Source organism: Falco punctatus (assembly GCF_963210335.1).
Source record: "Falco punctatus genome assembly, chromosome: 2".
NCBI classification, from domain to species: domain Eukaryota; kingdom Metazoa; phylum Chordata; class Aves; order Falconiformes; family Falconidae; genus Falco; species Falco punctatus.
Window position 1 is genome coordinate 27321897 of NC_137581.1, and position 22433 is coordinate 27344329.

Below are 22433 nucleotides of genomic sequence, written 5' to 3' on the forward strand. Positions count from 1 at the left end.
TTACCAGTAATACAGAAAAATCACAGTACTTTCCCAACAAATGGAGATACTCTTCGAACAGTTTGCTGCTAATTATTGCTAACTCATTTTAAACAGGTTTCAAGAGCTGCAGGTCAAGCTTTTGCACTGGAATGGAATCAATAAAAGTGAACTCATCAATTGCCTTCCACTCCAGGTCCAGTACTGGATACTAGCTACCAGTTCTGTCAGGGATTAGAAGCTCTGCTTGTAAGATGTTCTCAACTAGGAAAATTAAATCCATAAACTGGAACACTAACTGAAAGCAGTTCAGAGTGCCTGAAATCCGGATCACATCCTTTGTACATGATGGAGCACATGCTACACTTATGACAAGCTTTTCCTATTTTTTAGCTTCCATTCTTTTACAAATATTGATTATTTAATTGTAAAATCTGTAGAGCAGAATCAAATAATGGAAGTATTTGTACACAGCAGGAAATGGAGACAAACCTTTGCTATTGAGTCCTTCTCCAGATGAGCTCTAGAACCACAGGAAATAGCCATCTGGTTCTGCACAGGAATACAATTTAAAGAGTTGTTACTTAAACTAACATTTTCTGAATGAGTGGAATCTTGTGTTGAGAACTGTGTAATAGAAGACTTCAAAGAAGCATATTTTTCTGTTTCCTGTAGCTACACTTTTTCTTCTGCTAGATTCTGAGGCCAAAAACCAGTCTTTTCTACAATTAAGAGTTCACCTAAAGTTTATTACATTTTGCATGCAAACTGTTGCAATTTATTCAAGTCTGGTTTAGTTTACATTGTTCCTCTGAGGTACACACACAGTAAATGTATTAACCAGCACAGACAAGCATTCAGCATTCCCGGGCATTTATTGTTATAAAATATGTTTTCCCTAAATACTGCATTGTGGAAGGGTTGACAGAATAAAAAGTACTCGTTGCACTCATGTACGTTCAAACAAATAAAATGCCATGGTATCAGCCAAAAATATGACCTCAAATTAAATCAAAAAATGTGATCAAAACAAAAGGTTTAAAATTATTCTCATGCTACTACTTCTCACATGAAATCTCTCAAATCTACTATATTTCAGAGTGTGTGACTGATGCCAGAGAAGCAGCAGCTGCTGCCACCGTGGTAGCAGACAGCATCAGGGAAACACCACTGCCTGGCTGTTCCTGTGCTTGTGGTCCTGCGCTTTTCACACAGATGCATCCCTTGCAGCTCCTGCTGAAAGACTGCACATCACTTCTGGCACTTTGGGAAACTAACTACAAATACCTCACTCATCTGCATTTAAGCAGAAAATAAACTTCAGTTCTTTCAAGTCAACCATCCAAAAGAGAATGACTATGCAGGGAGGAGCTCACTCTTATTCCACAGGTTTTTTGAATTTTTATTTACAATAAAAGTTCTTCCAAATATTGTCATTAAAGTAACAACTCTGAGAAGAGAGAACATCTACAAAACAGGGTGAAATTAAGATGCATCCTTAAAGGTATATAGGATGACATCAGATAAAAAGAAAATACAAAACATTTAAGAAAGAAAAAAATTGATTTTTTAACTGAGAAGGCAATGCATGGTATTTATACAGAGTAGAACAACTTCAAAGGAAGAATGATAAATAAAACATTACATAGTACTGCACTGAAATAGGCACAATGAATGCAAAGGAAGTAAGAACTCTGGAAGCTACCTTCTGACAGCCCATTTTTGCAGCTTCTAAGCATACACCTAGGTCTTCAACCAGATCTCAAAAAACTCAAGCTGAAGAGAATGATAAAAATCAATCTGTATGCATGCGTATTAAACTAAAACCATGATAATTTATACTCACAGGCCAAGGCTGAAGATTTTCTAGACCTTCTTCTACTTTTTCAATATCTGCAAATTTTGTAGCTCCATCTGCATCAGCCATAAGAATTTTTTTCCCCCGAGAAATAAAGACACCCTGCAATCAAAACAGTCAATAAAAATCATTGCCTTTGAAATCTGTATTTGTCTTAAGCTAGCTGCAAGACACTCCAAAAACCTAACGTACTAACTAGAACAGTGGAATCTCAAAAGATTCAACACAAAGGGTGAGTCTTAATATTCTGCTACTACCATCAATTTATATTGTAATAACATCTAGAAACTTCACACACTGAGTAGCATCCCACAGTGACAGATGATGCATGAACATGAAAGGTTAACAGTCCCTCTCCAGAGAAGCTTGCAAACGAAAAGCTTTACAAACCAAAATCCAAAGAGACAGTAAGTTGCTAGTCAGCTATACAGGGGAGCACAAAGAAGCAGTGATTAGCAGCTGCCACTGCACTGGACAGCATTTCTTTGTCATCTGAGCCATGGAAAGGAGGATGCAGTGCTATTTTTTCCTAAACTGTTTCAAAAGAATTCAAGAGATAATCTTAGTTTTGAGAAACAAAGTCTTAAGTCACAGTATTACTACAAAACATGTGACGCACAGGTCTCACAGCTTGTTTTACCATATCATTGATCAGACAATTTTTGAAGGGGTCGAGACAGGAAAGCGGTTAGCAGTGGGTTTGCCAAAAGGACTGTCGCAACCAAGCACGTCTGACTTTGGAAAAACCTGTCAAGGAAGTAGTAGTATATACGTCCTCTCTACACTCTGCAGTACAAAAATATATCAGAGAATTGTTCTCCTTCTCCTGGAATAACTTCAACATTATATCTCTTACAAACGCTCCATACATTCTAATGTAACGTTCTCTCAATTTGCTAGTTACTCATGTTTTATAAAAAAAAAAATGAAATTGACATACTAAAGACAGAGCTTAAAATACAGATAAAGACAGTCACTGATAACCTGTAAATGGCATCATCCCTTTTTGTAAAAGTAAAGTGTTATTCATCTTAGGAAAAAGTGTTCCTTCTAAATGTGTAACAGCTATTTTATTTTTAGAACATGATATTATGATAATATCTATGTGAAAATTAATACAGGAAAGCATAAATTGCGCTGGTTCTACTATCAAGTGTGAGTGATAGCAGTGGGCTTCAGTGAACACAAACTTTGCTGAATAACTGTTTGTTCATTAGCCATTTTTAAAACCACAACTACGACCTGGCAAGCAACGTTTGCAGATTTAGCTGTATTTTCTCTACAAAAGCTCTACTTTAATCTGTAAGAGTTTGGTTTGGGTTTTTTTTTTTGGTTGGTTGGTTTTCTTTTTTAAACACAAGCCTATTTCTAAGTGGAACTAACAGGAACATGAAATTCAAGTCTAACTTCTTTTTCCTTTCAAATTCTCACATTAAAAATTTCTTTGTTATTGATCTTCCCAGCAACAAAATGCTGTTTCCAAGATCTAAAATAAGCTTATTTTGAAAAGAGATTTTCTCTTAATTTATAGAACCTGTACTCGGTTTTCTGATAATCATTTTGTTAATGTATCAAATTCAAAACGCCAATCAGCCCAGCTCTATCTTCTGCATATTTGGGCACAATATGGTAGTTCAGACAGAGAAGGAGATGAAAGTATTAATTACCATCCTGACTGCTCCTCCTTTCCCTCGATTTTTTACCAAAGAAAGCACTCGTACTTTGTCGCTTCCATATTTCTCGCAGTACTTCATTGCAACCTGATAGACACACAAAAACCCAGCATAAAACAAAACCAGAAATCAAGGTAGAAGTTTACATTTGCTCACCCTTTAAATAAATAAATAAATTAACAGCACAGAGCTATAAGCACTTCAGATGACACATTGCCAGTGTTTGCTGGAGTCTGTTTGGGAAAATAAAAACCAGTTCATAGTCAACACAAGAAGACTGAAGAAGCAGTCATGTTCAATAAGAACAGAATATTACCCCAAGCAATTCTAAACAACATTCACCCAAGTCTAAAAACCTCAATACTAATGTAATTTACACAGACTTTTTATACCAACATCAACAGTTAATCAAAGAAAAGTAATTTTCTGCTACTGCTACCTATTTCTCACTTGTTGTACTGCTATCTGTGGTTTTAAACAAATATTTCACAGTGACCTAAAATCCCATTCACACTGCAGGGATGTGCACGTTTTGTTCCACGTTGTGGGGAAGAGAAAGCATGAGTTTTCTCCTCTAATTTTTTCTAAAGGCTGTCTCAAGTCCTTGTAAGACCAGAGGCCCATGGCCATAGCGTGCTCAGTTAGAAGTATTGCTAAAAAGAATGCAAAGCAGTCAAAAAATATATACGAGCAATCCCTAATGGACAAGCCTAAAGAAAGTAAATGAAAGAGCAGCCTACATTTTAGTAGCCATGTCAAACACCTTCCAAACAGTAGTAAAAAAATTCTCAAGTTGGCAAGCCTTTCTTTCCAGTGACATACATTGAAGTCAAAGCAGAAGAATGCAGAACTATTTTGAAAATACTACTATTGGCATGGGGATTTTTAAATGAACAATGCCATGAAGGGTACGGGAAAGAGCTACATGTCAGCTGTACTGTCAATCATAGTATAAATCAGCTATTTTAAAAGGCTTTTTAGCTCCCTCAGGTTCATATTCACATCACTATGCACATGTAGAATACTTCATAAGAAATTCCTTGAAGATAAGATTAGAATTTTTAGAATTTCAGCTGCAGGAAAATGGCTGTCACAGCCACCAATCAAGAATACTAGTATTTGCAGAAGCATTGCATGTGTATGCATGTGTGGGAAAATCACTTGGGGAGGAAAACTGGGACCTAACAGAAGTGCAGTATTACAGAAAGCTTTTTTATGATAAAATATTGTTACTGCTTTCAGGATGGTTGACATACACGAAATCTACTCTACCATGGCTCCTTAAGCAACACAACCCTGCCATCTTAGCACATGCTGATAGGAGTAACGGAGGATGGAGCGGAGTGGAGACACTGTGGCCAGGCTCTGTTGTACTCCCTGCAGGACTGGGACCTTGGCAGTACCACACAGCTGATAAGATGAGATGTCCGCTGCTGAGCCAGTAATTGTGGCAAAACTGCTTTCCTTAGATGAGATGATCTCATCATAATACTAACACACACCTCCACCCCAAAGTTACCTGCCTCCAAGGTACTACCACACCTCACTGGGCACACGATACCAATCGGTAACAAAAATGTATATGACTAGAATCACTCAAGCTCCACCTAGATGTAAAGAAAATCAACTGGCCTTGGACTGAAGTAAGTCCAAAAGGGGAAGAATTGCTGTCTACACTCCCCAATTACTAAACTCTGATTTAGTGTTTAACTATACGTTAAACATTTCTGTGCACAAAGTTTACGTCAAGTTGAACTACCCTCTTAAGTTTTCAAAACTGATGAACGAAAGGACTTCTAACCAAGGACGTCAACCTCGGGGACAAAGAACAGATTGAAAGAAGAACAGTTACCTAAATTATGCAGAAAGAAGCCTTCAAGTGAGAAAGTTCTGGCCAAACTGATAAGGTGAAAGTAGGACAAAGGTTAATTGTGGTAGTGGGAGATCACAACCTCCAACTCAAATATTCCCCCCAAAAAGCAAAGCCCTGCTCAGAGAGCATGCATAGTTAGTGAAAAACTTCAGCAGCGCTATGTGAGGATGCATATTAGCATGCATTAGAAGTGAGAAACTTTTAACCAATCCTGTTACGATAATGAATATGCAATGTGCTACAAAGTATAAAAGTAAGCAAAGGAGGAAAAAAGTTAGGGAAGCCTCCATCCTAACTTCTGGGATCAGTTACTGGGCTTCTCCCCCATAGGGACGCCTATTGGGTACGAACCTTATTCTACGAGTAACTCATGCTAGCTGTTACTGTGTTATTTTAAACTTGCTTGCAGTCAGTATATTATCACCGGCAATCTTTGAACTTTATTGTCACAAACTTGCATTTTGTATAATAAAAATCTTCAGCTGAAGTTCATTTTGTATAAATCTCTGGAGATTTGCATAGTTGTTATAAGGGATTTGACTCAGTGACACTGTCAGTGGGGGTCCCTGAATAGGTGAGTCGAATCACCCTCCAATACAGCGACACCCACAACGCATATGGGACAATTACAGAAAGTATTCAGAAACATGAATTTTAATTGTCAACTACTTCCAAAACATAAATGCAAAACAGTGTTATATTCCACAAATGCAGTACAAAACCCATACCTCTGATTACTTGGCAAAATGCTTCTTTTCCTTACCTTTGTAGTTTGATCTTTACTACCATCATTAACAACTATTACTTCATAAGTGAATGATGGATCTTGTTTCTTGAAAACAAAAACAGAAATAATGCATTTCATTCAGTTTCTTAAGTAGGTAGTAGGTCTTTCAAACATCAGCATTCTTTCCTCTCTAGCAGTTTTTAACTCATTCATGGTTGCCAACAGACACCAATATGGTGCAGTACATTTGTTAAGATGGCATAATTAAAGAATTTTACATATTTGATGTGTGTTCCATTACATCGGCTTGTCATAGTTCTCCTCAGCTATCATCTAGAACTGAAAAATCATTTTAGTTGTAAAAGATGAAACCTCAAAACAACATCACTGTTAAGAAAATACAAACAAAACAAAACCCACAAACCTTCACAATGGGCTTCTTACCCAGAAAACAAACCCTAATGAAGAACAGATGCTTAAGAAACTTGTCGGATTTAAGTTTAGAAATCTAAATGTATGGTTAATCCTTAATCTCTGTCTTGGAGAGGGTGTCATGCACACAATGATTTTTCATCACATAGTAGTATATTAAATTTTTACTTAAGTTAAAAATACTTTCCAGGCATTCAATCTAAAAACAACTGATAAGAGACAGAAGTGTTACTTCTAAGTGATTAAGTTATACTGTTTTAGCATACACCAAAATAACAAAGTTAATAGATCACTGATTTACTATACGTAATACGTAGAAAAAGAATGAATTTTGAACACAAAATGAAAATACCTGTCTTTTTTCTAGATAATCCAAAGCTTCATCCATCATAAGAGGTACTACGGAAAAGGTGGAGGAGGTCAGGTTAGTAGATTATAAAAGGCAAAACATCTGTACAAGCAAGCTGAAAACAACCACAAAGCAAAGCTGAGCAAATTGCTTCATTCATACACCACCTTCAGTAAACAAGCTCAGTACCTGCAGCTCTAAGTCCTGTCCTTTCTGAATGCAAAAAGAACACTGAAGAAAATCACACATGTAAGGTTTCTTCTTCTGAAGAAGCAACTTTCCATTTTGAAATACATAATCCTCTACACAGTATCAAAGGGGAAAAAAAAAATCCTCCTCCATGACTGACCCTGCAAACCAGCACTGACTTTATTTAAGCAAGCTGACATAAAAGGCAACAAGGGAAACCCCTAACACTAGTCCGTAACATGCCTTCTCTTACTAAAACTGCTAGCCGTGATGCTTCAGCCAACAAACTGGCACTACTTTTGCAGCTGATTTATCTGCAGGCTAGAAAGACATTCAACCTGAGGGTGTCTTTGTAGTATACGTTCATTCCTGACCCCATTTCACGTGATTATTTTATCTCCAAAGAGACACATAAACCAATATTACATGAAGCATATCAATGCCTTGTTTACTGGAAAGAGGTGTATGAGTAGCAAGACAGAGGAATGCACTGGACTTCAGCAAGGGCCAGGCCTACCTTGTGTCCAGATACGCTTTATTTGTCAACATCTCTTTTAACGGAATCCCAAACAGCTCAGAACTTTCAGTCACCAAGAAAAAGGAATGAAAATGCGTGCTACCATGCCAAGCCCAAGACCAACTTTAGAGGTCGATCACTCCTATTGTACCTGGAAGACCTCACTTTTTAGTATCAGGTGCTCACATATATGGCCAAGCCAAACAGAAACAGATCATTATTTTTTCTACTTGTCTGAAGCTGCTGCTGCTGCTTACAGAGTAGGAAGCTCTGAAATAAATTTTAAAATTATTTTTCTACTTCTTGCCTTACGGCCTTTACAGGGGCAATGAGCAGCCATTCTGCTGGACTTCATGAAAATGAAGTACCCCATGCTATTTTTAGCAGCAGAAATCAAGTTACACAATGTCTTAATTTTGAAATTCAATGTACTTGGACTGTTTTCTGGAAACTGTGTCCAAAATCAGATATATAATCTGGCCTGCCAGAATCTACTGCTAACATAAACTGACCTCTGCATTACTAGAGTAACAACAGAGAGATTTTCTTCTTTTTCTCGAAACAAGAAAAATCTTACACCGGTCTTCCTCATTGTATGAAGGCACAACAACAGAGAGTTCCTTTGTAGCGGGATCATCTATACTTGGTACAGATTCTTTCCTGCCTTCAGCATTTAGAAAGAATTTCTCCTCTTCATATCGGTGAAAGGCTGGTATTTTTCTGGCAGTTACATGAGCAATCATACAAATCTGTGATGAAAAAGAAATGAGAAAAATTGTTGAGCATCTATTAAAGGTTTGCCTAGCTGTTGAACGTGCTACAAGGGGCAACCAACTGTATTTCACAGTGAGGTGGGTCTGCAGTGCAGTACTTCATCCACTAACCAAATCACACAGGCGCAAAACCTTCTCGTGCCGTTTGATTACTCCATGTCAGCTACTCCGACCACTGTTGGCATCGTTGGCTTGTTGCTGTTTTCAACTGCAAAGCATGCAGATGCCTCCAAAGCTGTGGTCCAGGCCCCAGTGCCCCTTCCCCAGGTGATGCCTGCCACACAAGCTGGTGCTGCCCCCGATCCGGCACAGGGCCGCCGGCAGCCACGGCACCACTGGCGGCCGGGCAGCTCCCTGGGCTTGCACGGCTGAGGCTCTGATCTTCCTTACGCACAGCTGGAATAAACGCGCAGAACTTGGGGTTTGGAGCACTTCTACCAGGGAGCACCACACGGGCGGCACTGCCGAGGGACACCGGGGTTTCCCGCCCCAGGTGCCAACCTGCTCCAGCCTCCCCGGTCCCTCCGCCGCTCAGAGGCACACGGGGCTCCCGAGCGCTCGCCGGCAAAGCGCCTCACCAGGGCGTTTCCAAGATGCACCGTAAGGGTGAAATGCTCCATTTTTGTCTCGTTTACAGGGCGCTTCACCTCACGCTGGGCGCGAACACATCCCCCCCGTCAGCCCGCGCCGAGGCCCGGCCCGGCCCCACCAGCCGCTGTGCGGACGGAGCCGGGCGCGGCCCGGGCCAGCCCAGCCGCCCGGCGGCGCCAGGGCCCGCTGCAGGCCGCCCACCCCCCGGCAGGCCCGGGCGGGCAGCGCCCCGGCCCCGCATCGCAGGGGCGGCGGCCCCACGTTCCGCCCCCGCCCTCAAGCCCCTGGGCCCGCCGTGACCGCGGCACGGCTCTCACCAGGCCAAAGAGGAGGACGGGCAGTGCCGCCAGCGCGGCGGCGGCTGCGGGCAGGGGCAGCGCCATGGCCCCGCGGCCGGCAGAGGGCAGCGGCCCGGGGCGGCGGGCGGCGCCCTATCGCGCAGCGACAGCGACGCGGAAGCGAGAGCCCCGCCGCCCGCCACCGAGAGGGGCGGTGCCGCGCGGCCAGTGGCGGTGGAAGCCGCCGGCGCCCCCCAGCGGCAGGGTCCCGCCTGCGCCGCCGCCCTATCGCCACCGCCGCAGCAGCCGCTGCCGCCCGCCAAGGCTTCCGGCCGGCCGGGTCACGAGGGGCAGCACATCCGGGCGGGCCGCGGCGCCGCCATGGCGACGGCTTTCAAGTAAGTGACGGGCCTGGCCGCCATTGCCTCCCGCTTGCGCAGCGCTGAGGCGTCCCGCCTGTCCCTGTCCCCTGTGGCGGGCGGGCGCCCGCTGCCCGCTCCTTAGGGCCGAGGCAGCGCTGCCCCGGTGCCGCGGGGGGCCGGTGGGGCCTTTACCCCGTTACCGCCGCGGCCCTGCGCCGCCCCCGGCAGCGTGCGCCTGGCGGGCAGCGTGCGCCTGGCGGGCAGCGTGCGCCTGGCGGGGAGCGGGCCGCGGCGCGTTCTCCTCAGCCGTGCCCGTTTCCTTTGCGGTGCCGTTTCCTGCTCGGCACGGCAGAGCCGCAGCCGGCCCGTTTGCAGTAGGCGCTGACGGCGGTAGCCCCCCCCCCCTCCACGTTACCGGCCGCGGCAGCGCCCTGGCGGCTTTGCGTCGCGGGTGGGTGCTCCCCGCGGCGGCTCCGCTCCGGGGGTCCCGCTGCGGGAAAGCGTGTGGGGGCGCGGCCGGGGCGCGGAGGCGGCTGGAGGGAGCCCTGCGATGTGCGCGGAGGGGCAGAGCGAGCCCGGTTCGTTCAGCCTTTAAAAGCATGGCAAAGCAGAGAGAGCAGTAGGGCCTTGAGCTGCTTAATAGGGTGGGGTGTGGAGAAGGTAGATACAGGTTGAAACGTGATTCTGAATGGACACCTGTTTGAATTGATGGGGTGGAGGTCGCCGTGAAGGGTGGTTAACCAGGGAGGCTGTGGTATCGCCACCCTTGGGGACAGTCAGCGTGCTTGGGCAAGACCCTTGGCGATACAGCTGCTCTGTGGACCTGGTTTGGGTGAGGGGTTGGACCCAACACTCCCCAGAGGCCCTGCCAGCCTGGGCTGCCCCGTGGTTCCTGGGGCATTGGGAGTGGATGAGGGCAGCCTTTTGTATTGAAGAGAAGAGGTACAGGCAGAACATGTTTAGTAAAGCATTAGCTTAAACCAGCATTCAATGGCTTCCCATTTGTAGCTGCTCCTTTTAGAATCATAGAATGGTTTGGGTTGGAAGGGACCTTCAAAGATCATCACGTTCCAAGCCCCCTGCCATGGGCAGGGACACCTTCCACTAGACCAGGCTGCTCAAAGCCCCATCCAGCCTGGCCTTGAGCACTGCCAGGGATGGGGCATCCACAGCTTCTCTGGGCAGCCTGTGCCAGTGTCCTTGCTTCCAGATTTATGGCTGAAATGTGTGGAACAAGGTTTAGCAAATGCTGTTAGATGAATTGGAAGTGAACAGGCCATGTGTTGGGGTTAAAAACCAGTAGGACGATATATGGGGAACCAACGGAGGTTAATTCATGCTTGCCAACATGAGTTGTGATGCCTCTATATATTAGTTTGCATTTGAAAAAACTTGCCTTCTCCAGTTACCCTTCCCCCCTGCACCTGCCTCCCCCTCCCATGTTTATTTTAACAAAACTGAGAAGGCTTTGTTCAAACATTAACAACTCTGTTACAAGGTTTTTCTTACTTTCACATTCTCTGTTTAAAATACTAATACACAAATGCTGTTAATATTATATAATTAATAATTAACATTAATCTCAACTGAAGCACTGCATGAAGTATATTTCTTAATTTTGTATTTTCTTAAAGATTCTAAGAAAAACTAATATTTCACAACTGTGAAAGGGTTTTAAACCATTTTATACATCTGAATGCAACCCCTGAACGAAGAGATATTTCAGGCACTGTAATAAAATTACCCTTTATGCATTTCTTCAAAAACATTTTACACTTTTGTCTCAATAAACACTCCTTTGGAATTGACACCAATAGTCAATATCATTGAGGTGAAGGTAATAGTTTTTCTGTAGGTGTATGTGCAGGTAGGTTCCTTGTAAGGACGAAGTGTTTTGGAAGTGAATGCCAGAAAACGTCTTAGATCAGCATAGTTTCCTCATCTTTCTGTAATTGTGTTGCTAAGCAGCTTTGCCAGTCATCTTGATTCTCAAATTATTTGTTCTTGTAGGTCAGTGCTTGCTTATCTTTTCTGCTCTCTTACCTACTTGGGAGCTTGCATGTGAACTTCTCTTTTCTGTCTGTTTTAGAATGGTGGAACCATTGGAATATTACAGAAGATTTTTGGTGAGTAAAGCATGATATGCACATGTAAATTACTTGTAATCAGTTTTTTCTTGCTTGCTTCTGCTTTTCTAATTCATCTGTATGGAAACCTGAAACTATAAGGGAAAAAGAAAAACTTACTGAACTGGGGGAAAAATGGTCATTTGCTTCAGAACATGTTTTTTCCATCTGTCAGTGGCATTGCTGCTGTAGCAGGTTGTGTCCCTGTTCAACTTGATGGGTAAATGCTTCTGTTGGCCTTGAAAGGGATGGGAGTTAAATTTGACCAAGATGGTGATGCAGCTTTGTGTTTATTACAAAATTATGTCAGACCAGCCTTTCAGATGCTACTAAAAATAAATAATAGAGAATATTGCTGCTAAACATGCTCACCATAACTGTGAAGGAAAACCACTGATTTTTTTTGTATATTAAATTGGTCTATCCATTACTGAGATAGTATTGACTCAGAAATGGGGTTTGTATGTTTGCATTCAGTTTTGGTTCTCATAATTGGATGAAAAGTCTTTGCTTTTGAGAAGGTTGAAATTGTGATTAGTAATTCAGATCTAGCGTGATGGTGAACTGGTGCAATTTCTAACTTAAGGTTCAGATGTTGTTCCGTTTCTGACTGATGGTATTTGACTGTTGGGGTGTTTCTGGGGGGCTGGATTTTGTATTGGTGTTTGGGTGGTTGTTTTTTTTTTACCCTTTAGTTCACTCTACTGTTAATTTTAAGAGCTCCACTAGGTGGGGATGGGGGTCAGGAATTGCCTAAAAAATGTAGACAGTGCAGGCCGGTAGAAACTCTCATTCCAAGGTAACAGTGAATATTCATTCTTGGATGATATTCTGAATCTAGCCTATAGTTCTTACTCTTGAGACAGTCAATCTATTGTTATATTTAATTTCTAAATAAATTATAATAAATTAAACAGGGTTTTTTGCAGGCATACAACTGCAAGCTAACTTATCAGTTGATGAAAAAAATGTCTAGAATATAACTGTGTTTTCTCTAGCATTTTTGTAGCTGCATATTTCTGCTTAAAAGGAGAATACTATTTCATGTGAATTCCTATAGCATAAATATTGGTGTATTATTTAGTCAAATAAGTTTTCTGATTTGAAATTTGTAATTTTTCTTTAGAAAGAGAACTGTCGACCTGATGGAAGGGAGTTAGGTGAATTCCGGGCAACTACTGTCAACATAGGCAAGTGCTTATTTGGAATAATAATAATGGGGGAGGTATTACTCATCTCAGATTTTAATAATGACCTTAATGACTTGTTAATCAGTTTTCTTGGTTCTTGTGTTTTGAAACAAGAAAGAGGAAGGATTTTTATTTATAGTTTTAACAGGCATAAAAGAGAACTCATGGTACAGTAATATATTTGAGCACTGTTATCCAGTCGTGCCCTTGGGCTGGTGTGTGCAGTGTAATTATTTGAATCTGCTCCTGGGCTGGTGATGCACAGCACAGTTTGGGTGGCTGTGGAAGCTTGTCTCTTTCTAAGATCAGCAGTGTATGTTGTAGATGCTGAAGGCAGTGTCTAGGCATATACTAACCAGTACAAAATTCATGCCCTAGCATCTTGAAATAGGCGGTGACTCCTGGCTTCTGCTTTGTTCTAAGCTTGATGGGCAACTGTCTCAAGCAGAGGCAAGATACCCTTTCTGCAGGGAGCATCAGCACTTTACCTGCCTTTCTTACACCTCATAATTTCTAAAAGTAAAACACAGGTTAGCATACCAGCATGGAATAGTTGCAGATTATTGCTCAGACTTGACACTACAGGTCTCTTCCATTGTAAAACACGGCCTTCATTTAGGTCTTGCTGTAAGTTAGGCAGAAGGTGGGCTTACAGTAACCATCTATGATTTCTGGTGTAAAAAAGTACACTGGAGATCAATTACTGCATCCAGTCTTGTTCAGCGTCTTCATTAATGATCTGGATGATGGGACAAAGTGTGCCCACAGCAAGTTTGCAGATGACGCCAAACTGGGATCAGTGGCTGATGTGCCAGGGGGTCAATGCTGCCATCCAGAGCGACCTCAGCAGGCTGGAGAAATGGGCCAACAGGAACCTCATCAAGTTCAACAAAGAGAAATAAAAAGTCCTGCACCAGGGCAGGAACAACCCCAGGCACCAATATGTGCCGGGGGCCACCCAGCTGGAAAGCAGCTTGGCAGAAAAGGGCCAGGGAATTGTGGTGGGTGTAGGATTGAACATGAGCCAGCAATGTGCTCTCCTTCACGAAGGTGGTCAGTGTTATCCTGGGCTGCATATTGCCAGCAGGTTGAGGGAGGTGATCCTTCTCCTTTATTCAACACTGGTGAGGCCACACCTGGAGTGCTCTGTCCAGCTGTGGGCTTCCCAGTACAAGAGAGACATGGACATGCTGGAGAGAGTCCAGCGAAGGGCCATAAAGATGATGAAGGGACCAAAACATCTCTCATGTGAAGAGAAGCTGAGAAAGCTGGGACTGTTTAGCCTTGAAAAGAGAAGGCTGAGGAGGTTCTTGCCAATTGTGTATGAATACTTCAAGGGAGGGTACAAAGAAGACAGAGCCGGGTTCTATTTGGTAGAGGCCATTGACAGGACATGAGACAGTAAGCAGAAACTTAAACATAGGAGGCTCCCTCTGAACATCAGGAAACACTTCTTTACTGTGGGTGTGACTGAGCACTGGCACGGGTTACCCAGAGAGGTTGTAGAGTCTCCATCCTATTGTCTGAACATGGTCCTGGGCAGTTGGCTCTAGGTGGCCCTGCTTGAGCTGGGGATTGGACCAATGACCTCCAGCAGTCCCTTCCAGCCTCAACCATTCTGTGTGATTGTTTAATACAGAGATTCTGTTCCCACCCTGGATTCATCAAGACTTTGCTTAGCCTGTGTTTAGTATAAAATGGTGGAAAGTAAACACTTTATGAAGGTGGATGTTAATTAAGGCCCTTTGAGTGAAAAAGTAGATTTTATTGAACAGCACTTTCTTTCTTCAGGTTCAATTACAACTGCGGATGGTTCTGCTCTGGTGAAGTTAGGAAATACTACGGTGGTTTGTGGAGTTAAAGCGGTATGGTTGGTTTTCATTTAATTTAGCTGTTAGTTAAACTTGTGCATTCATGTTTAGAATGAATCTCCTGCAATTACAATAATATGTAAGTCAGACACAATTACAGTCTTTCACCTGACTTACTTTCAGATGGCAAAGTTAAAATATTAATTATCTAATCCTACCTGTATAATCTTAGAACATGTATTTTTGTGATGTTTTGTGTATGGGGAAAAATAGTTACAAAAATAAAGCCTATTATTTCTAGATAAAAGCTATATAGTTGAAGAGTTACTGAATATTGATCAGTAAGTGCATTGGTAATTAGTTGGCTGGACTATTAAGTGCTGTGTTGGCCTGACGTGAACTGAGACAAATCACTCCACATCCCTGTGTTGGGTTTTCCCATAGGAGAAATACAGACCAGGACTGATGAAAAATGGCTCTTATAAATCTTGTTGGAAGGATAATGGGCAAGAATATGACCATTTGTATATAGAAAAGCTGGAAAACCTTTTTGTACAAAATTCAGCTCTTTATTTTTGTCCTTTTTTTTTTTTTTTTCCCTCCAGGAACTTGCTGCACCTGCAGTAGATTCTGCTAATAAGGGATATATTGGTAAGTTTTCCAGTGTGGATCTTACTCAGATCTTGTGTTTCTTCAGTTAAAAAGCTGTAATGATGGGACAGATTGAGTGTGTTGTGAAGACTTCTGAAAGGAATGAATTTAGGTATAATTGTATTACTTTCCTTAAAATCAGTTTCCAAATGGACATATAGGCAGTGGTACTTCAGAAATTTCAGAATTCCCCCAGCTCTGCTTGGGAGTTTCCCATGTAAAGCTATCTTCTTATTGCTGATTTCAGGCCAGGCTGAAAACAAACCTGCAGCAGGGGGAAGTTGTTCATCTGCAGGGGGAAGGTAATTAATCTGTAAAAGATTGTGGCATGCAAGGTTGTGCAAAGGCACGTTAACTTTTGTCTTGAAGTTGCAGTATGCAAAAAATCTAACTCTTAAAAACACTGAAATAAACAATGTTTATTTCTTGGAGCACTGTAGAAGTCTCAGGGGTACATCCTCACTCCTGTTTGGAGCTTCTTTTGAAATAAAACAGTTCCGTGGAACTGAGGGCTTAGACTAAATCCCCTTTTTATAAGGCATCTCCAAAGTATGTTGGGCTTTGTGAACTTGGTTATGCCTGGGTTTTTCTCACAAATGTTTATGCATGTTTTTGCTTCAAGTCTAAAGCATCAGGTTTTAATGGTTGATGAAAAGCAGATAGCATACCAGTGAAGTTAGGCAGTGGGATGAAAATGTTTTTGTTTCTTGATCTTAAGAATGCATAATGCTTAAAGAAGAGTTTGTGTGAGGTCATGACATTCATAGCAGGGTTACAAATAGAAAATGGTAGTTAGGAGTGTGTGCTGCTCCATGGAATACGTGGTTTCCGAGTAGAGTACTAAGAGTTCTTTAATACAAACTCACACATAATTTTATTTTTGAGGGGAGTAGGAAAGATTGATAGAAAAATTCTTGGTCTTGCCTTTCATTTGAAGTACATAAAATGGTATTAAGAGTGTGTATTGTCTTATTTCTATTCTTGATGTTCCATTGCCTGCTTTCTTTAGTTTATGACTAATGATTCTTGCTACCTAGTTCCAAATGTAGAATTGCCATCCCTCTGTTCAACGAAGTTTCGCTCTGGACCACCTGGTGAAGAGGCTCAAGCAGCAAGCCAGTTCATTGCAGATGTGATCGAAAAGTAAGAACCATTTTAGTGCATTTAAAACACGAACAGCTCTGCAAGATGGTTTTGTGGTTCCTGGTTTACTCTCTCATTTTATTTTAGTTCACAGATAATAGCGAAAGAAGATCTATGTATTGCAAACGGCAAGGTAAGTTGTATCTCAAAATGAAGAGGGACATGCTAACAAGATCACGGTGTTGAGACGTTAAAGAAGGTATTTGGGGCTATAGGTTGTTCTGTTGGTTTTGCTTTTTAGTCTTCATAGTTTGGTTTACATCTGAAGCGTAAAAGTCGTATGATAGAAATAAGTGTCTTTGTTCCTGTGGCCTGCGTTTTCTTAGGTATTGCACCATTCACTTAGCTGCTGTAATATCTCACGTGTGCAAACCTTTTTTGATAGCTTGCTTGGGTGTTATACTGTGATATCATATGTCTGGACTACGATGGAAACATTTTGGATGCCAGTGCCTTTGCTTTATTAGCAGCATTAAAAAATGGTAAGTCTTCTCTAGAGCAAGAGACATACTCTGATTAATGTTGCTTGAAGAAATACCTATTCATGATGATTCAAAACTAATGTAACTGGTTCACAGTTCCTTAAGACTGCTTGTTTCCTGTCATTTAAATGCTAAATTACTGAACTGCAGATACAAAGTGGAAATGATGGTACGGATGGCATAGATGTGTAACACCTGGGGGAGCAGGATCTTTTTGTATGCCTGTTACTGCTCTCTTACAAGACCAATAGCTATTCTGCCACGTGTTCTTCTGTGTCAGAGATCTGAATCTTTCAGCAGTGGCCATAAACAACTTTAATGTCTAGATCAGGGTCTTGCCTTGCTAATGTACGTTCTGTAGGCAGAAGCAGTCATTAGGGCTTTGCTTACACAAATATTCTGTCACAACAGAATATTCCTGGCTTAATGTGTTATAGTTTGAAAACACTGTTTTCATGCGTGCAACACATGGATTGATTATGGATGCACATGAGGCAGTATAAAGGGAAGCTTATAGCAAGGCCTCCTTTTCTAACTGTGGTTTGCTTGCCTTTGAATTCCTTTATCTGCTTTGCTCATGATTTGCCCATCTCCAGCACTGTATGGGCTGTCAAAGCAAGAGTTATCTGAAAATCACATGGTACTGTTTCTACAAATACACCAAATTCATGAGATTAGACTATATTATTGGTTTTTATATGTCCAGTAGGCTTTTGGCAGGAAAAAAATACTTTTTGTTAAATATGATTATAAAGTATTGCATTTTCTGATTACAAAATGGCACACAATTACTTCTGTTAGGAAGAATGTTGTCTTTAGGAGAAAAACTAAATAGTTTCTTGAATGGATAGCTCTAAGCTAAATACTTTCCTCAGATTGAAGAGGTTTTTTTGTGTAGAACACCAGTAATGTAACCAAAATTGTATTGATTGATTTTCAGTGGCTTAAAAGAACAGCTTAAATATTTCAGTAGTCTTGGGCATCTCTAGGCCTACTAAAATCAGCAATGTTTAATATGATACCATTGTCATCGTTTTCACCTCTTCAGTACAGTTGCCATCAGTTACAATCAATGAAGAAACTGGTTTATCAGAAGTTAATTTAAAACAGAAGAATCCTTTGGTCATCAGAAAGCATCCGGTTGCCACATCATTCGCTATATTCGATGAGTAAGTTTGTAACTGTTTTGTACTTCAGAAAACCACTGTGTATGTAAAAAGTGAAAGAGGGTGCATGAAGAGCATGCGGTATAAGGCAGCACTGTTTCACTTCATTGTAAATCCATAGCCTTTTGTTGAAGTGACCTGTAGTTCTGCAATGTGAATGAGTATGCAGAACAAAACGAAGTCTGCCGCTTCTTCCTGTGCCTTAAAGCAGAACTGGTTCCCAACCTAAGATACACTTGAAAGTACGGGAAAGTACTGGCTTATGTTTTTGCAGTATCTTTGAGATAAAAGCATGTTACCAATGCAATTAATGTTTCAGCATCCTACCTACGTAAATTGCATATAAAAGATGGTAGTTTTTGAACAGCTTATACTAAGGGTTTAGTCAACAGAGGAAGTAAGAAGTAATGGTCCAGGTAGAACAACAGAACCTCTGGATGACTGGAAACACGATCACCCAAGATAAAGTATGACCAGCACTCTTAAGTCATTGTTCATGTAGGTAAAGAATCTGATAATAAGATTCAAAATGATCACATCTGGTACCTTGACTTCTCACCTGAAATTGTGTACTGGCTCTCTGTTAGTCCAAGTATGTTAAGTATGTGTTCTGCTGCTGTCCATAAGAAATGCAGTTATTTATGGTGGTATCCATTTGAAAAGTAGAAAATGAGAAGATGATACGCACGTTGCTATTAAGCTAAGATTTGAGTATATTTAGAGATGTCAGGGGTTTGTGGCACATGAATCTGTATTCGCAGACATCATTAGTTGGGTCCTTTCATTCAAACATGAGATGGAGTGGGGGGGGGGGGGCACTGAACTCAAATGCTAAGTGATTACCAAAATGAATCAAAGCAGAAAGTTACCAGTACTTTAGAGTGCTTCTGTTAATTGCTTAAATACAAGTTCTTGTGATGTAGACTGAAAGTGAGAGCTTGGACATCATACAGGCAGACAGTTGTTAGTAGGATACTATTTGCACGCAAGTCACATACTTACCTGTAGACAAAAAAGGTTGCATTTGGAAGAAAGCTTTCAGTGACAGTCTGATGAGCTTTGCTCCCTTCACTGAAACCAACTGTTGCATCAAAAAAGTTACTGAAGTCTCCCTTTAGCTCCTAAAACTAAATACTGAGGGATGGTGTGCCTGGGTGTTATGTGGTTTGGGTTTTGTTTTTTTTAATTCTGGTTTATTAGTTTTTTACATCTGTTGACACAGCCCTCTAAATAATATGCTTTACATACTCAGGCTTCCAGAGACACTTTTTTTTCTGCTTAAAAAGCCTGCTAGAATAAATACAACTTCTGGGTTGCTGGGTAGTGTGGCCATGGGCGATGAACGCTGGTGCAGAGCACTGCACAGCTGCGTGGCTGGCTCCTGTGGGCTCAGCCTCCACAGAAATGCTAAGTCTGATCCATCCACCATGCTGTGTGCCTGGCCCCTGTGTCATGCAGAGGGTGACACCCCACAGTGCATGTGGGTAGAATATAGCAATATTTTTGAGTAGTGTATCTAAGGGGTTAAGTTTTCATTATGCTATTTGTTATTAAATGGCAATCTGAAACTACTGGTGAAGCTTTAAATTACCCAGAAAACCTTTAAATATGCATTGCATATGAGTTCAAATTGAAATACTCTTGCCCTTCCATCTGTTTGTGTAATTGGCTCTATAGCCTTGCTGCTGCCTCCCCTCTGCCACAACTTGTCATACACATCACTTAGCATGGGTGTACACCAGCTAAATAGTCTGAGTGCATCAATACTACTAAATATTAGTTTACCAGCATAAACTGAGGCTTTAGGAAAACTTCAGCTAATGTCTTTCCTGTCGACCAACTGTCTGTACTTAGGAGTGTTATTTATTATTTTTTAAAGAAACTTCAGGGTGAATGGTGGTTGTTTGGCTTTTTTTAAGTTTGAGGGTTTTTTGTTGTACAAAGTTGGCTTATAGTTCAGATCCCTTTTCTTCCCTTTCCATTGGCTTACTCTATTTTTAACTTATTAAATGGTTCAGAACCAACAATATTCAATCTCTTTTAATGATGTGCACCATGTGATGTATGACAGATTATTTTGGCTGCCTTAAGGAACCTAGTAAATCCACCTTTGAACAATTCTGAGCGATGTTAAGGGTTCTCTGAAAAGAAACTGAGAACTACTTTGGTGATTTTACCATTGGACATGAGTTTTGCCTTAAGGTCTGGTAGAGATTAGCATCGTCTACACCTAAAAACAATGCCATTATCTTTGCATAACTATGAAATAAATGACCACATACTGCAAATAGCAGTTTAATGGCATTTTCCTGCAATATGTGGCTGTCACAAATCCACAGGACTTGGGCATAGAGCTGTAATTTTAACAGATGTATGCACTTGAATATGTGGAATTTCCTCACATTTTTTGTTTTTTCTCTTTTAAAATCAGTGCCTTTTGATAAGAAAACAGATAAGCCTGGGCACTAAATCCACCTACAAGTATTTTGTAAGACTACAGTAAAAGTTAATATGTATTTTGCAATAATGTTAATGGAACAATGTATACTAACACATCTGTACATGTTTTTCTTTTACAAGCACATTACTCATTGTCGATCCAACTGCTGAAGAAGAAGACTTAGCAAGCGGAACAGTAACTATTGTAACTGATGAAGAAGGCAGGCTATGTTCTGTCCATAAACCAGGTAGTTCCATGTTTATTACACAAGAACCTATGCAGATGATAACATCTAGGTCAGGAAAAGATTATGTACCACCTTTTCTTAGTAAAATGTGGATGCTTTATGATAAGACTGTCTGCTTGAGTATTAGATGACTTGCGCTTGAAATTAGCTTTTAAAAAGGTGGCGCGCCTGAAGTACAAAAAGAAGTCACAGCTTTACTTACATACAGTACATGACAGCGAGTCTCCTGTGACACCTCTAGTTTGTTTTGGTTTTCCTTGCCTGAAACTAGAGCACATGCATGTTCCCCAGGTGAAAGTTGTTGGTCATAAGAATTACTGTATTACTTTCCTTTGGAAAACAGATTTAGAGATACATAACTGAAGTGTACGTAGAAAATCAAATTGGTCTGTTTAATTTTTAGGTGGAAGTCCTCTTACAGGAGACAAGCTTCAGGACTGCATCACTAGAGCAATTACAAGACACAAAGAAGTAAAGAAGCTGATAGACAAAGTAATAAAAAGTATAAAGCCCAAGTGAACAAAAGGAGAGATCTTTTCAAAAATGGATTTGTAAAAACTGTATTTGTTACTGTGTTCACAAACCTTTTATACTAAATAAACAAATACCAATACTACATTTACAAAGTTCAAAGTTCATTTTTTCTAAAATGTTTTTCACCCTTATACTATGTACAATGCTGTTGAGTGGTAAAAAATACAAGATAAAACATTCTGTTAAAAAACTACGTGACTTAAGCCAGACCCTAGCTGCTTTATAGATGAAATCTAAGTTCTGTAGGGTTGGCTTCCAAAACCAGTTCAGTGTAACATCAAAAGTTCATTTTCCCCACCAGTAATATAAAACACTGATTTGATTTTAAACTCTCTTTTTTAATTTGGAAAAAAAAATCCCCTCTGAATCAAATTGTTATTGGGGGGGGAGCAAGTCTCAGGATTTTGGAGGGGCTGGTGTGCCTCTTTTACTTTTTGAGTGGCTGCCTGAATGCTGTTGATGATGCAGGTGAGCTGCTTGTGCTGCTGCTGCTGCCATAGCCATTTGATGCTGCAAGAATCGCAACTGCTGCCATGAAGGAGAAGGGGGAGAAAAAGCTTGTTAGTGTTGACTACAAAGCTATGTTTCATGTCAGGAAGAATGAGAGAAAGGTGGGGGAAAAAAAATAAAAGGAAAAAAATGAGGAAGCACCAGGTTGACGAAAGGAATACACAATGTACTGGGGACAATGAGTACAGTCAAGCAGCACCAGTGGCACAGAAGCCTGCTGAGGGCATATCTAACATTTTACACAGGTAGTTGGGACAGCGTTGTTTCTTTGCCCTTTCTCTCCATTGCAGTAACTGCAGTAACTCAGCAACTTCAGTGAATGTTTGGGTTACGTGGTACATATTGAATGTAATACCTTCTCAGTGTATGCGCTGCATGTATTTTCTGTCTGTATCACAAAAAGGAGACTGCTAAAAAAAAAATGAAGTTGAAAAAAGCATCTGAATGATGGAATGCTAAAGGAATGCTTTGCCAGAACTGTTGCTTCCATGTACTGACTGTAGCAGTGCTACATTTGAACTTACAGGTGCTC

At 41.3% G+C, this 22433-nt stretch overlaps 3 protein-coding genes across 22 annotated transcripts in view; 1 reads left to right on the top strand and 2 right to left on the bottom strand.

Annotated features, from left to right (window-relative positions):
- ALG5 (ALG5 dolichyl-phosphate beta-glucosyltransferase) overlaps positions 1-9423 on the bottom strand; it is a 23509-nt gene extending 14086 nt beyond the window's left edge. For 5 of the 8 annotated variants that reach the window (XR_013926157.1, XR_013926158.1, XM_080376147.1 and 2 more), the window contains exons 1-7: positions 9279-9423; positions 8175-8346; positions 6895-6941; positions 6147-6215; positions 3505-3597; positions 1826-1939; positions 472-531 (exon numbers count right to left, since the gene is read on the bottom strand). Coding sequence is in view for 6 of the 8 variants with exons in the window: in XM_080376147.1 (XP_080232273.1) it covers positions 472-531; positions 1826-1939; positions 3505-3597; positions 6147-6215; positions 6895-6941; positions 8175-8346; positions 9279-9344 (621 nt within the window). In the remaining 2 variants the exon portion in view is untranslated. Of the gene's footprint in view, positions 1-471; positions 532-1825; positions 1940-3504; positions 3598-6146; positions 6216-6894; positions 6942-8174; positions 8347-8481; positions 9065-9278 lie in introns of those variants that run through there. The other 3 variants (XM_080376148.1, XM_080376151.1, XM_080376152.1) reach the window with 3 other exon arrangements.
- EXOSC8 (exosome component 8) lies at positions 9343-21475 on the top strand (the record flags this gene model as incomplete). 2 transcript variants are annotated; one of them, XM_080376145.1, is made up of 11 exons in its annotated part: positions 9343-9637; positions 11612-11727; positions 12854-12917; positions 14709-14782; positions 15334-15379; positions 16417-16522; positions 16610-16655; positions 16908-17004; positions 18053-18173; positions 20751-20857; positions 21261-21475. In XM_080376145.1, 11 exons carry the CDS (start codon positions 9343-9345, stop codon positions 21374-21376), a joined length of 1188 nt encoding a protein of 395 aa, XP_080232271.1. In that variant the 3' UTR covers positions 21377-21475. The 2 variants fall into 2 exon arrangements, with proteins under 2 accessions (XP_080232271.1, XP_080232272.1); XM_080376146.1 differs by having other exon boundaries at positions 9491-9637; positions 11691-11727.
- The window catches only part of SUPT20H (SPT20 homolog, SAGA complex component), a 37394-nt gene continuing 36362 nt past the window's right edge, over positions 21402-22433 (bottom strand). For 10 of the 12 annotated variants that reach the window (XM_080376128.1, XM_080376127.1, XM_080376126.1 and 7 more), the window contains one exon: positions 21402-21919. In XM_080376128.1, coding sequence (XP_080232254.1) covers positions 21819-21919 — 101 coding nt within the window. In that variant the 3' untranslated portion in view covers positions 21402-21818. The remainder of the gene's footprint in view (positions 21920-22433) is intronic. The other 2 variants (XM_080376135.1, XM_080376133.1) reach the window with 1 other exon arrangement.